Below are 15,106 nucleotides of genomic sequence, written 5' to 3' on the forward strand. Positions count from 1 at the left end.
AAAATTATGAAAAGGGAAAATTGAAAAGAGATTTTTATAATTAGCGAGTATCGTTTTAGGCATGAAATTGATTTTCTTTTAAATGGTTAAATATTAAAATGCTAAAATACGCATTGTGAAAGTTCTACGAACTCCTTTGCATTTAAATTTTATTTATATTTGTTGGTGGCAAAGCATGGAGAAAAAAAGAGATGATTTCCGTTGCCGGGAATCGAACCCGGGTCTCCTGGGTGAAAGCCAGATATCCTAACCGCTGGACGACAACGGATCATATGTTATCTCCTGTTTTGTTTAATGAGAAAAGCCTTCCTGACGGATAGATCCTTTTCTATAGAACAAATTGAATGAAGTATGTTTACGAACAAGTCTTCATCAGTAGAATGTTATGCATAATGAAATTGATTTAAGGTACTCTACCTCTTCTTCAAATCTTTAGTTTCCTGAGAGAATAATTACTGCTACACATGAAAATCCAAAAACTATCCTATTATTTCATATTTGGTTCAAAATGCATTACAAATTCTTCCAGGAGATTGGTTGGAGTCTCATCTGCAATACTAAAACTACAACGCTAAAATTATTTCGGCTTTTTGGCATTTTCATATAATTCAAACAATGTAATTAATTTAATTAAAATTTCTTTGCCGTATGGGTAATTATAGTAACTTAATATACGATTTTAATTTAAGTTATTAATTTTTGTCATAATTATATAATTAATTAAAAATGATGAGAGTAGTATATTATAGAGTTATCAAATACATAATTAAATAAAAATACAATTAGTTAACTCTCTCTTTCTTTTATTCAACTCCTTGTTTTATTTTTAAGATAAATTGTCTTGTAAATTTACGTTCAATTTGATTTTACATTTATATATGTATTATACAAATAGAAACTTATTTTAATCTCACCTTAACAAATTCAAATGCAACTAACTATAATCCTTTTAAAATTATTTTTTTTTTTAAAAAAAGTATATATATATATATATATAATATAGCTTAAAAAATAATATCCAAGAAAACGGGTCAACCGACTTAACCAAAATGGTAGGCGGGTCGCGGATCGCGCAGGCACGAGACGTTTACCTTGGAAAATCCAGCAAGAACCCGGAGAGCCGATTTTACTGGTTGGTTGCTTCGTTTCGTTTCAGCGTTTTCCCTCTATCTCTCATCTCCTTTTGAATTGTTATCAATTTTCTTCTCGATCTCAACTTCATATCTAAACCATAAACCAAATTCCACTTTAACAATAGTTGGTCTCAGATCGAGCAGCGGGACTCTGCAATTCCAGCTTCAAAATATTACAGCTGTTTATCTTTTCTTTTTTTTATCGGAGAAAAGAAAGACATAAATAAGATTATGATAACTCGGTCTAAACTCGTTGAGCAACTCAGGGATTACCAGATCCGGTCGCAGCATAAGTGTTCTGCTCTAACTGTCTTCTCTCCTAAACCCCACATCACTTCTTGGTAACTCTCTTCATTTCTCTGCTGTTTTTTTTTTTTTTAATCTTTGGTTATTGGAAAATCCAATGCATTGAAATCACTACTGGAATTGCTGTTACTTGAACATGCCACAAACCAAGGATTCATCTTTGGTTCTTTTTAGATTTTACAACATTTTCCTCCGGCAGTAGACGCTAGGATAGCCTTAAGAGTCTGGGCGTCGTGCATCACTGCGTTCACTGTGCAAATGGGTTCTTTTGTGTTTTTGTGTGTGTGAAGTGATTATTGGCTTTGTGATTATATAATATGCAGTTTGAACTGGGTTTTTTGTAAGACTAGGATATGCCACTTGAAATTGGCATTTGGCATTTGGCATTTGACACATTTCTTGAACTTCATTTCGCTTCTTTTTTTTTTTTTTATGAGATCTCTTATTTACAAGAAACTGCAGTTACCTGGACAGTGGTGTCTGGTTTAGTTTGTGAGCGGTGCTGTCTCACTGTTGGGGGGTTTTGGTGGTTAGGATTTGTGCCCTCAAATGCTAAAATTTACAAGGTTGATAACGTTTTATTCCTATTTAAGAGCTCCAAAATGGGACGTAGATATCCTTAAGGTGGGTAAGCTATTTGAAACAATACCTGCAAGATTGTGAGCTAGAACCTTACAAGTTATATTGACATATTAGCCTATGATTTCCAACTGCTTAAACCTATGAACTATAATCCTTTTTCTTGCTTATGAGTAGTCCCTGAAACTTAAATTGATGGGAAACAAGCCTACAAGTATATAAGCATCCGTTTTTCACTAATTTTGTGTCTGATGCAATAATTTTTCTTTGGTTAGCAACTTCGTGTTTTATTTTTCCTTCACATACAAGTTGTTTTCAGTCCTCTATAACTAGAAGTTTCACTTTGCCACTTTTGAGAACTTATCATGAAGCAGTAAAGCTATTTCATGGTGTCACTATATTCATAAAGTGAAACTGCTCCTGTGAAGTTAATTTGCTTATTCTGAGTTCCCTAGAAGGGGGGTTCTCTGTAATATTTTAGGTGAACGGTTGGGTTGTTTAAAAGGTTATAAAACGGGGTGTTATTATCATTCATAGTAAGCCATGAGATCCAAAATGACGGTCCTTTTCTTTCGCAAGGAAAATTGAGCACATACTAGGTTAGCTATTTGTCTCGTGTTATCCTCTTCCTGTTCGTCATATTGTTTCAATATGTTAGTTTTGATGGGTTGTAGCTGCTGACCAGTGTCAAAGTAGATAACGAAGTAAGAATCTATGCAGCATTTTTTCCCTTGTAAGCTAACTTGTGACACCACCTCTGTTTTTATTTTGGGAAGGATTTGAGATCCCTATATCGTTATTATTATTGCATGCTATAACCAAGGAGATTCAGTACATCCTGTAAACTTTTTATGAATATCTTGATATTTATAGTTTTTGAGTCCTTTTGTGTTATTTGCATGTGTAAAGATATGCTGTGAATTTCTTGCAGGGCTGATGTTATTGTGGCAATTTTCTGGGCTTTAGTGTTTAGCATGCTTGTTATATCGTCCTATGTGAGCCTCTATTTCAGGCACTTTTGGCTTTCTTTTCTCATAATCTGCCTTGGGATTTTTCTTCCCCTGCGCTTGAGAAGTTCTAGGCAGGTACTGACCCGGAAGAGGGAGAGAAGATGGTTATTACCCTTGTCAATGTGAATTTGTAATGGCAGTAAGTTTTTTCAGGCATGTCAGCGATATCCCCCCCCCCCCTTCCTTTTTTTAACTTGCATTTGAGTGCTGTGGCATATTTTAGAGCAATTCTAAAGCGTGGAGCGCTGCTTCTGGTCAACCATGACAGCGCAAGTCCCTGCTCTCTGAGATAAATGATATGATTCTTTTTGTCTCTCTACATATCAAATACACAAAAGCCTTGAGAATTTACCCAACACTCCTTGTCACATGTAAAAACCATATATTTGGGCAATGATGGTCTTGTAAATTCAGTATAGTTCAAGAAAATTTATTTTGACATCTTGAATATCAAGTTATATAAATATATATTTTGAAGTTTGAAACCCAAAAATGTCATGATATTAATATTCTTTCTTTCTCTCTTCTTTTTAGTAAGAGTTTGATCTAGATTCTATTAAAAGCTGTGAATTTCACTTTGGCCAAATTTGAAGAGCTAAAGAATAGAACAGGTTGCAGCCATCTGTTACTGCTACCGGTGCAATGATGGTCTTGGTAACTTGAGGGTGAGGTGAAGTTGGTGTTAATTACATGTCATTTTAGATATTGGTTGTCTATCTAGGTAGACATATTTGATAACCTGCCCAGAACGAACCTGGTCTTATAGACAATTTTAGCCATTATCACTAGTCTTATCATCAAATTTCTGCGAGATCTGCTTTTTATCACATAAAAATCACACGCCTCTATTTGTTTTTCGATAAGTTTACTTTTTTATGTGCAAGGGAATTTCAGTTGGGTATTTGTTTCTGATGTGAACCACAAGAGCTCGTACTTGTCAAATTGGAATCTAACTTAATCACAATCTCAACCTGGCATAATGACTTTGTTGAATCACATGTTAATGCTGAATTGAATTTGATAATGCCTGCCATATGTTTCTGTCATACGAGATTGCACCCTACTATAGTGAGTTTGCAGCACTCAATCTTCAGCTGCTATAAACGTGTAAGACAACTCGTGTATTGTTCCCTGTCACCATTATCCTCCCACTCTAACTATTCACGCACACATTTATTTATCAACAACTGGAAAGGACCAACCATTAATTAGGCTTTGAATCTTGTCAGGACTTTCACAGCAATGCTCTTCCTTTTGCTTTTAAATTTTTTTATTACCCCTTTGGTGCTGTGACTCTTTTTAAATGTTTCACTTGACACTTTTACAATTAAACCACCCGTGACGATGCGCCATACTACTGTGTGCTTACATGTTTTTCACCTCTTTTATTATAAAGGAAACTATATCAAATGTTGGCAAAGTTGTTGTTTTTGTTCTTGTTTATGGTTCCCCTAATGACTTCCTATACGACCATTTGTTCTGTTTCATCAAACATGGGTCTAAGACATCAATCATCATGAGCTAGGAAAGAAGAATGTAGGAGAACAAAATGAAAGCCGATGGCGACGCTTGGTATACAATACGCGTATGGCTTCCATATGGGCAGTATTTCATAAACTTGTTATAATCATTGCTGTTCTCATTTTCATGTAAATATTTAATCTAATAGTGGTGAAAAATTGGAAAAAAAAAATTAAAATTCTAACACCTAATATATATATAAGTTCTTATAGTATTTTTTTTTCTAATTTTTAATTGTAAAAATTATTTGTTATTTTTAATTAAATATAAAAGCTGAAAATTCAAATCTCGTTATCAAAAAAAAAAAAAAAGAAAAGAAAATTAACAGTTTCCATATAATATATTGTGTAATAATAACTAATATTTTAATTTATAAATATAATAAGAAATATATTTTTATATTTAATATAAATTTGTATGTAAAATAGGTTTCAATATTGAATATCTTAATAGTAAAAAATCACTATTTAATATATGAAAATTTGCTAATTAAACAATTTATTTTAAAAAATACATAAAACCTAAAAAAAACGTTTATTATTCATAAACCGAATATGTTCCCCACTTAGTTATTTATGCATCTATAAACTCGTGGCCCGATCTAAATCCCTAATATTGAATAAAGCAAAGTTTGAATTGTAGGCCAGGCCACCATGATCCTCATTTACGGAAACGCAAAGTGGGATTTTGTGCGGTGAGGCATCTGGGAACGTGGCTTCATTCCCCGTTAAAATCCGTCGCGGCTATAATAGCGCCACCGCGATTGCCGTTTGCATCAAGCATCTACTGATGTTAGGATCCATACTGCGACTATGAACATTTCCTCTTATCAAAATTTAATCGAGTTGTTTTGTTTTTCTCTGAAATTGAATAATGTAAATTGATAAAATATAAAGATAATTCAATACAACTTTAAAATAATAAAAAAATTAAATAAATAATTTTTATTGATTTAAACTATTTGGTAGCAAAATTAATTAATGAATTAATTTAAATCTATTATATAAAGGTCTATTCAAGAACTAAAATAAATGTGCATAAATTTTTAAATGTATTTCCAATCGGTTAATGAAAAAAAAATAGATATCTTATTTTGAACTTTAATTAATAATAATTATAAAATTAATTTATTTTGACTTTATCTAAATATAATTATTTATAAGGTGAGGTAGTGAAATATAAAAAGTTCTTGATTATAAGGGTTGATTAACTACTATTCAAATCACTATTAACTATTAAAATAATAATTATTATTTAACATAATATTTATATTTTAAATATTAAATAATTAATAATAAATTCATATTCATTCATATATTTTTAACTGAGGTCTAAATAAGTTTATTTAATTGTTTTAATCAAATAAATTCATAATTTTATATGAAAGGCTAAGTAGATCATATTATATTAAAATATTAATTTTAATGGTGAAATATAATTTATATTATTTTTAAATAGTTTTTTAGATAAAATATATTAAAAATTTTTAATTTTAATTAAAATTATTTAAAAATTATAAAAATATATTTTATTTAAAAATTAATATTTTAAAATATAATAAGACCTATTTGACATTTTATTTAAAAATTAATATTTTAAAAAATTATCCTCAAGTCTTTCTTTTTTTCTCTGAAATGATAATTATTCTTAAATTATAGGTGGCATTTCGGTAGTTTCCAGTGAAGCATAGGGGCATTCCTAACTGCTTACGAATCACATGCATCAGCAGTCAGATGGGCAGCAGCGACTAGCCAGAGGTCCGAGTCCTCGACTCACACCTCTCTCTCACTTGGCATCTTCCCTTTTAGGGGTCCTCCATTCAAGTCCCTCTTATATGCTAAAACCAGAAGCCTACATTCGACAATTGTATACGCAGGCTGCTTCTTCCATTAACGCACCCACCACTAGATTTTTGTGATAGAGAAAGCCAGAGATGTGGCGTTTCGTAGCTCGTGGCCTTCGTCTTCCCTCTTCTAGCAAATCCATCTCTAATGACTCCCTTAGATCTCACATTTCCAGATTTTTCTCTACGGAATCGGTATGTCTTTTCTTTCCTTTCAGCTTAGATATTTGGATTTACTCGATTCCTGTTTTGAACAAATTCTTAGGCTTTTAACGCTATACTATATTTACAAAAAAAAAAAAAACAAAGAAGAAGAAGGAGAAGAAGAATCATCTTCCGATAAAATGTTGGAAAATACAGGAATCTGAACTATTTTATTTATTGATTGCGATTGGGAAGTACATCCAAATCAGCTTACTCGATTCTGCTTTTTGGTTTAGTAGAGATGAGGTTTCGTCTCTCACAGAAACCGATATTGCAACTTAACATCGAAAATTTTTGCCCCCTCTTTCCTCCCTTGTTTGCTGTAGATGTTTGTGCTTCTTCCCCACGAGTTGACAGAGTAGCCTGCTTTAGTTTTGGTTAATAAAGTATTTTTGGTGTTGATTTTTTTGCGATGATCATATGGCAGACTGGGGGGCGATCCTCATACACCATTGTTGATCATACATATGATGCAGTGGTTGTAGGAGCAGGTGGTGCAGGGTTGAGAGCTGCCATAGGACTCTCAGAACATGGATTCAACACTGCTTGCATTACCAAGCTTTTTCCAACTCGTTCACACACTGTTGCAGCTCAGGTAGAGATTTTAGATAATCCATAATTAATGCATATTGCATGTTATGTGGTTGGATGGATTAGTATTTTAGTTTCATAAATTTATGCTTCATTCTAAGTTTCTTATTAAATTTCATTAAGCGTCTTGGATTGTTGCTTTTTGGTAGTATAGCTTTCATATTTTCAACAACGTTAATTACTAGGTGTTCTAGCATGGAATCATAGAGCATGTGCATCCTCTGTGTTTAATCTGTTTACCAAGTGGGATCATAAGGACATCTGCTTTCTGTGTTTGATATCATTTTGCAACTACCTGTCTGTCGGATTTTGCGTTGTTACTGTACATCTAAGATTTACCATCATTAATGCCAGTCAAAGAAGTCCATGTAAATCCTACCCTGTTTTGGTTTGGTATCTTTTTTGTAGGGAGGAATCAATGCAGCTTTGGGAAATATGACTGAAGATGATTGGAGGTGGCACATGTATGACACTGTCAAGGGAAGTGACTGGTTAGGTAAGTCGATTGTTCTTACTTGAAAAATGAAAGTGGGAAAGTTGAGATTTAGCTAGATAGCAAGTAGTTTCCTTTGTTGAATAGGTGGCTTGCTGAAACTTTTTCCCTTTTAACTTAGCCTCCTTGCTAATAAGAATTAAGTGATATCCAGCCCAGTAGATCCATGTAATTATCATTGTCCATGTATTTATTGAAATGTATACTACCTGTAACAGTGTGCTGCTTGCATCACTTCCCAATTTGAAGTGTCCTTGTACTTGCAAACAACAAGGCTTGTGCTAACTCAACTATGAACTTCACAATTCACGTGTTGCTGTGTTGATAAGTTAGAATTACTTTCCCTTTCTTGTCCAATGTGCACTTATTTCCAAGGATATGTCTACAGGTGATCAGGATGCCATTCAATACATGTGTAGAGAAGCACCAAAGGCAGTTATTGAACTTGAGAACTATGGGCTACCATTTTCCCGAACAGAAGATGGACGAATTTATCAGCGTGCATTTGGTGGTCAGAGTTTAAATTTTGGAAAAGGTGGAACTAAGTTGAATATAGGAATGCCAATCATTGGTTAGCTATACTGTCAATAGCTTTCTGATATGGGGTTCTTGATGTTGTAATTGCTATAGGTGGACAAGCATATCGTTGTGCATGTGCTGCTGACCGAACTGGGCATGCTCTTTTGCATACTCTCTATGGCCAAGCTATGAAACATAATACCCAATTTTTTGTGGAATATTTTGCTTTGGATCTATTAATGAACAGTGATGGTATGTTATCCGCTTAATACTATGATTAATTACAGTATCATCTTACTTGCACTGTTTTCTAATTATAGGATGACCCAGGATAGTTTAAGAATCTGATGGATAATTGCCCAAGGCACTGATTTTCTTTCTGGATAGTCTGTGTTTTAGTGGTTTATAACATGTGACTTTTCTTCTGCACTTGGCACTGTTTAGTCTTCTCTGCTTTCAGGCCTTCTCTAATGATGTTGACTTGACAAGCATGATGGTGCAATTATGCATGCTTTTGCTTGTATGTCCAACATCATGGACACGCTTTTTCTTAAGGCCAATAGTCAGAAGGAAGTGTCAAAATGGAGTAGGGGAAACCAAATAACAGCACTTCACCTTCATGCATAATGCATCAAATGGGGAGGAAGTGGGGGAAAGCCCCATTGTTATTGGTCTATATGGAAGAATCAGTAACATGCATGAAAAATGAGCACTTGCAAATAATGACCATGTACATGCCCAAACAGATTTGAGTCTCTGTGCTGTTAGTAATTTTGGGGGGACTGGGTGACTAGCATATTGGATAACTATCATTTGGCAAATTACCAAGACCAATATAATTGTCTAAGCTTTATTCTTTATTAAAGTTCTCATGGCACATAATGTCGACCACATGTGCTTGCATATTTTATTGTCTGGTTGAATTATGCATATCTGCATTTACTTTCAATCTTTATTATTGCAAGCTCATATTTACTGTATACAAAGATATAGTATTTGAATTTTATGCCTGCAGGCTGCATGTGTGAGATATTGATAGTTAATTGATATCTGATATTCAGGTAGCTGCCAAGGAGTAATTGCATTGAATATGGAGGATGGAACATTACATAGATTCCGAGCTGCTTCAACTATTCTTGCCACAGGGGTATTACATTTGTAGCTGATGATTGTCTGATTACCAATGCTTGAAGAATAATTGTCTTTTCCAATAAATCTGTATTTTGTGGGTTATTTTAGGGCTATGGTAGAGCATACTTTTCGGCAACATCAGCTCATACATGCACTGGAGATGGCAATGCTATGGTTGCACGCGCCGGGCTTCCACTCCAGGTTTGTTGTGCTGCTTAACTTTAATTGAATTCATAGAGACTTGTCTTTTCATCCAGATTTTTATTTTCTTGATGCATTCTTTCTGCAGGACCTGGAATTTGTTCAGTTTCATCCTACAGGCATATATGGAGCTGGCTGCCTAATTACTGAAGGTTGATTTCTTCATCATCAAATTCTTCTTTTGTCATAGTAAAACCGCCATTCAGCCCCCTTTTCTACGCTTCAATTGTTATCTTTTTTACTTTCTTCAGTAGTTTATTCAAACTTTGAAATCCTTACTAATCTTTTCTCCACCTTGTAGGATCTCGTGGAGAAGGTGGTATTCTTAGGAACAGTGAAGGTGAAAGATTTATGGAAAGATATGCTCCTACAGCCAAGGATCTTGCATCAAGAGATGTTGTTTCAAGATCTATGACAATGGAGATTCGGGAGGGTCGTGGTGTTGGTATGACTGTTTCCCGTAATTAGATATTTTCATCTTGCAGGATGCAATGCTCTGCTAAGTCTTTGTTTGGCAGTGAGATTCATAAATATTAGTTTCATCAGCATAATAGTTTTTTTGGTTTGTTAATGTATCAATAGCAAGAAATATTTTTTTTCTTATAGTTAACTATGTTTCATGATTTGTATAATAATATGCTGGAAAAGAGTGACTTTTTTCTTTTTGGAGCAGCAACTGCCAAATTTCTCGTATCAGTAATGGTTCTAGCATTGAAGTCAAGTTTTATCTCCATTTTCTACAGGACCTTTGAAGGACCATATCTATTTGCATTTAAATCACTTGCCCCCAGATGTACTAAAGGAGAGGCTTCCAGGTATTTCTGAAACTGCCGCCATTTTCGCAGGTGTGGATGTTACAAAGGAACCCATCCCTGTCTTACCCACCGTGCATTACAATATGGGTGGAATTCCCACAAATTACCATGGAGAGGTGAGTTAGTGAGTCATATATGTATCTGTTATCACCAGCAATAGTATTTATGATTAGCTTGGAGTTTGGGACAAGAGTATATAGTAAAAAATTGTGGATTCTTTATGTTTTAAATATTATGCTTCTAAATAATGCTCTAAATGAGCAAGTATCATTTTTCCCTGAAATGGAAGGATATATTCCCTCTTCCAGTTTATAAGAAACCTACCATTTTCCGCCTTTCACGTCCTAAATAATGTGTGCTTATTCAATCTTCAGGTAGTTACCGTTAAAGGCAATGATCCTGATGCAGTAGTTCCGGGATTAATGGCAGCTGGAGAGGCAGCCTGTGCGTCAGTGCATGGTGCCAATCGGCTTGGTGCAAATTCTCTGCTTGACATTGTTGTTTTTGGTCGAGCTTGTGCAAATAGAGTGGCAGAGATCCAGAGACCAGGTTTCAGCTAATGAACAAGGAGTTTTTTTTTTTTTTTTTTTTTTTTTTGAGAAAAGAGAATCTAATGTTTTATCTAAAGAAAATATGCAGAATTTGACAAGTTCAATTCTAACCTTACAGGGGGAAAACAGAAGCCTTTGGAAAAGGATGCTGGAGAAAGGACCATTGCATGGCTGGACAAACTGAGGAATTCAAATGGATCCCTGCCAACTTCACAAATTCGGTTAAACATGCAGAGAGTAATGCAAACTAATGCTGCTGTATTCCGTACACAAGAAACATTGGAAGAAGGTATGGTAATTTACAACAATTGATACTTCGTGTTCCTTAAAATATCAAACCTAGAATGTCACTAGTGTTGTTTGTGCCATCTTTTCTTTTATAGTTGACATTGAATGAAGGCAAGATTTTACAGTCAAAATCTCCATCTTGTCATGGTTTTCTAATTGCATGACTACATAATGTAACCATCTTTAGTCATTGCTTCTTGTTAGCATATTTCTCTTATAAGGCCTGCTTCTTCCTAATCTGTTGCTACTGCAGGTTGTCAGCTGATTGACAAGGCATGGGAGAGCTTTGATGATGTTAAGTTGAAAGATCGCAGTTTAATATGGTTTGTTGTTGTTGAGGATGTCAATGTTCTTGTTTTCTTGATCGGCCTATCAAACAAGCTTACGTCCTGGTTTCTTTGGACAGGAACTCCGACTTGATAGAAACCATAGAATTGGAGAACCTTTTGATAAATGCCTGCATAACAATGCACTCTGCTGAGGCTCGGAAGGAAAGCAGAGGAGCACATGCCCGTGAAGACTTCACTGTGAGCCCGGTTTTTATATTCATTTGCTAATATTATATTCATTTCCAGTTTTCATTTAATAAATTAATTGGCTTTGCTTCTGCAGAAAAGAGATGACGCTAACTGGATGAAGCACACTTTGGGGTAAGTATTTGAAATTGCTCTGTTGCTGCTGTATCAGAAAATATTGAAGATAAATTGTGGAAAATCAGTCACCTTTAATCAGCAATTGTGTTTGGTTCTCAAGCTTAGTGACACATATATAGAGATTAGAGAAAGTTGCACGCATCTATAAGAACTATTTATGTTGAGATACAGGGTGAGGCATTGTCCACTATCAGTTTAAAATTTTAATTTCGGAAGTTCCATTCTCAAATAACTAGTAGGTTAGGCTATAAGCAAATAAAAATGATGTCTTGAGATGGATAGAGAAATCAGTTGAACACATTTAGGGTGTAACAGAAAACTTTTAATGTCATTGTACATAAAACTTAGGTCTCCATTTTCCACAATATTTATAGCTGTAGGATAACTCCTTACCTTTTTTTTTTTTGTGGCTTTGTTATATTGCCTTTGCCCTTTAATGTTGGGGATGGGACTTGGGAGTGTGATCGGCAACAAGCTTTGGGCCCTAAGAAGTTAGTAGTTAGTATTAGCTGTTAATGTAAGAGAAGTAGAGAACTGTGAAATTTATATATACGAAAGCAGTAAAATCAGAGGATTACAATTTGGTTCTCATTGCTACTTGTCTCTATTAACAAAGCTTTTCTTTGTTTGGTTTGCAGATATTGGGAGAAAGAAAAAGTTCGTCTCGAATACAGGCCAGTACACATGAATACATTAGACGATGAGATTGAGTCATTCCCACCTAAAGCTCGTGTCTATTGATGCATTCTCTTATAGAAGAAGTGAGCATGGTGTATGGGGATGGTCTAGGAGGAGACAGTAACCCATCTTAATAAACATGTGGAGGCAATAAAATTGTTGTGCGTAACAGCAATTTGGCGATAATTGTTGCATTCAACAATATCGAGATTGAAAGTATCTGGAAAAAAAAATCATAATGAATCAAAGTTTGTATTTTGAATTTTGTATGAAAACGTCATGCTGATCAAGTATCATTTGCTGGAGTTTTGTCATAGATGGTTGGAGTTTAAACTGATGAGGTATTTATCCTTTGTAAAAGTTGCTGGCTTGTAGTGAGACATTGTAATCTGGTAGTACTTGCATTTAGAACTGTTAAATATGGTAATAAATTGCTGGTTGTAGAGGGAGGCTGAACTTTCCTCTTATTTGGTTCCTAACTATTTATTGAGCGCTCTGAGTTTAGATAATAATGCAAATGAAGGTTAGGTGGCTGCCTGTAGGCATATGATTAAATGCTAATGTTAATGGTAGTAGTGGTGTTGGGATGGCTTAGGGGGAAAAAAAATCAGCTTTCTGTTATTTAAAAAAAAAAAAGGAAATCAACGATTAAATTCTATTAGTAGGCATAATAAACCCAGAATATCAGAAAAAAAATTGAAGGATCTTTGCTTTAAGTGAAACAGGCTATATAAACATGCAAACTCTCAAGATACCATTGTCCATTTGTGGGGAAAAAAACTCCCCATCTAAAGGGGCAAGCATTCAACTCCTTCGATCTCTATGCATTGATCCCTTAAACATCTGAAGAACCATCAACTCATGTCCATGATTTAATGACAAAACCTAGGAGGAAGCCCACAAAATGATGGCCTGAAACAAAAATAAATTAAAACAGAAGGAACGATAAGAAAAGAGAACAAAAGAATATACATAAAGTAAAACAAAAAATAATTTGGGCAGAAATTTTTTAAAATAAAATATGGGAAACAAGTAGGCAGATATTTTCTTGATTTTAAAAAAAATAGAAAAATAGACAGATTTGTTTTTCTCCCCATTCTAATAATATGAGAAAAATAAATAAATAAAGGTATGTTCTTATATTACATTTTTGAGAAATTGGATTCATTAATTTATGAACTCCACTTTTATTTTCTCATATGAAAAGTTGAAAAGTTATTATATTTAAAAATACACAATTATATATTCTTATTTCTTTACTTTGGAATTAATAGGTTGAATTTTTTTTTTTTTAAGCAAAATGCGAAACTGTTCAATTTTGATTAAATTCTTGCTCACTTAAAAAATTGTTTAAAAAAAAATTATCTATTTTCTACATTTTAAAGATGAAAAAAGATAACAAATAGAATTTGAAATTATTAATTTTGAATACTTAATTATTGGAGTATTATAAAAATCATTAATTGATATATGCATGTGGTCGTTAGGATGTTAAAGTGAATGAAATTCAAATGGTGGTTACCAGAAATTAGTGGAAATGATTGTTGGATTAGGCAATTATGTTAAGTATGTGATAGAAATAAGATAATGTCTTAATTAATTTGCTAATTTTTCATTTGGCCATGGAAATGTTGACTCATTTGGACCACACTAATCTAATCTAATTAATATAAAACTCTCTATACACTTAAATACCCTTTCTCATTGTTGACTTAATTAATATAATAATATTATTTTATACAAAATTAGAATATAGAATTTGAAGAGAAAATTGGTGGGATTTTTAGTGTTGGTCAAAAGTTGGGATGAGTGATGAAAGGAAATGGTATTTGTGGAATTAGATTTGAATGTGAATAGAAAAACAAGGCAAATACATTGTAGTATAGATAGAGAGTAGTGGGAGACACACAACACTTTTCTTTTTGACTATATCAACAAACCTACTCATTATATAATTTCCCCTTTCCTTATTCTCTGTATTTTTCAAAACTAACAACACTGCCCATTTCTTCTTTATACAAGACAATAATCAATCTCTATTAAACAATTTAATCATTATTTAAAGATTGCTTTTTTCGGCAGCCATTTGGGGAGAAGGATGGATGAGAGAATCAAACCCTATTCACTTTCCAAATAATTCATAAACCTTCTCTTCTATATTTGCTGAGTTGGTTTTCCTTCATGCAATTCTCTTGATTTTTGTCTTTTATTTATCGTTTTCATTTTTTTCAAAAACCATGTTTTAAATCTTTTTCTGGAAATAAACGTGATTTAGAAAATACTTATAAATTTAGTTTTGTTCGTTGTTCATACTAACTCTATGTTGAGACTTGAGATTGAAAAAATTTTGCATAAATATTTAAAGGACGGGAAACAGAATCGAATATTGTCTCTATAAAATTTTTAAATACTTTTTTATAAAGCACAAAATGAATATTAAAAAAAAAAAAAAAAGTGAAGTGCAAAATATGGACGTTGCAAGTTGACTAGGTTGTGTCTTTTTTTCAATTTGCTTTCTGTGCGGTGATTTTGTGTTACTGTGTCCACCGTTGCTACTTTCTTTTTCTCTAATTGGTCCAATATTGCGGAC

At 33.5% G+C, this 15,106-nt stretch overlaps 1 protein-coding gene, 1 long non-coding RNA gene and 1 other non-coding gene across 3 annotated transcripts; 2 read left to right on the top strand and 1 right to left on the bottom strand.

Annotated features, from left to right (window-relative positions):
* Positions 1 to 196: 196 nt before the first annotated feature.
* TRNAE-UUC lies at positions 197 to 268 on the bottom strand. Its single transcript has one exon. It is a non-coding gene; the product is annotated as a tRNA-Glu (tRNA).
* A 765-nt stretch (positions 269 to 1,033) lies between these two features.
* Positions 1,034 to 3,513, top strand: LOC110620015. The gene is made up of 2 exons (XR_002488737.2): positions 1,034 to 1,474; positions 2,950 to 3,513. It is a non-coding gene; the product is annotated as an uncharacterized LOC110620015 (long non-coding RNA).
* A 2,783-nt stretch (positions 3,514 to 6,296) lies between these two features.
* On the top strand, positions 6,297 to 12,995 carry LOC110601213 (succinate dehydrogenase [ubiquinone] flavoprotein subunit 1, mitochondrial). Its single transcript, XM_021738272.2, has 16 exons — positions 6,297 to 6,587; positions 7,024 to 7,191; positions 7,596 to 7,683; positions 8,069 to 8,215; positions 8,311 to 8,451; positions 9,261 to 9,346; positions 9,439 to 9,531; positions 9,620 to 9,683; positions 9,833 to 9,976; positions 10,275 to 10,462; positions 10,721 to 10,895; positions 11,016 to 11,186; positions 11,439 to 11,508; positions 11,592 to 11,712; positions 11,798 to 11,835; positions 12,477 to 12,995. The coding sequence occupies exons 1-16, from the start codon at positions 6,483 to 6,485 to the stop codon at positions 12,577 to 12,579; spliced, it is 1,902 nt and encodes a 633-aa protein (XP_021593964.1). The 5' UTR covers positions 6,297 to 6,482; the 3' UTR covers positions 12,580 to 12,995.
* The last annotated feature ends 2,111 nt before the right edge of the window (positions 12,996 to 15,106 follow it).

The sequence above is a fragment of the Manihot esculenta genome, chromosome 1, assembly GCF_001659605.2.
Source record: "Manihot esculenta cultivar AM560-2 chromosome 1, M.esculenta_v8, whole genome shotgun sequence".
In the NCBI taxonomy this organism is placed as follows: Eukaryota; Viridiplantae; Streptophyta; class Magnoliopsida; order Malpighiales; family Euphorbiaceae; genus Manihot; species Manihot esculenta.

Coding starts and splice junctions, on each gene's coding strand:
- LOC110601213 (XM_021738272.2), top strand. CDS start 6,483: ATGTGGCGTTTCGTAGCTCGTGGCCTTCGTCTTCCCTCTTCTAGCAAA. Junction 9,532..9,619: donor GCGCCGGGCTTCCACTCCAG/GTTTGTTGTGCT, acceptor TTCTTTCTGCAG/GACCTGGAATTTGTTCAGTT. Junction 9,684..9,832: donor TGGCTGCCTAATTACTGAAG/GTTGATTTCTTC, acceptor TCCACCTTGTAG/GATCTCGTGGAGAAGGTGGT.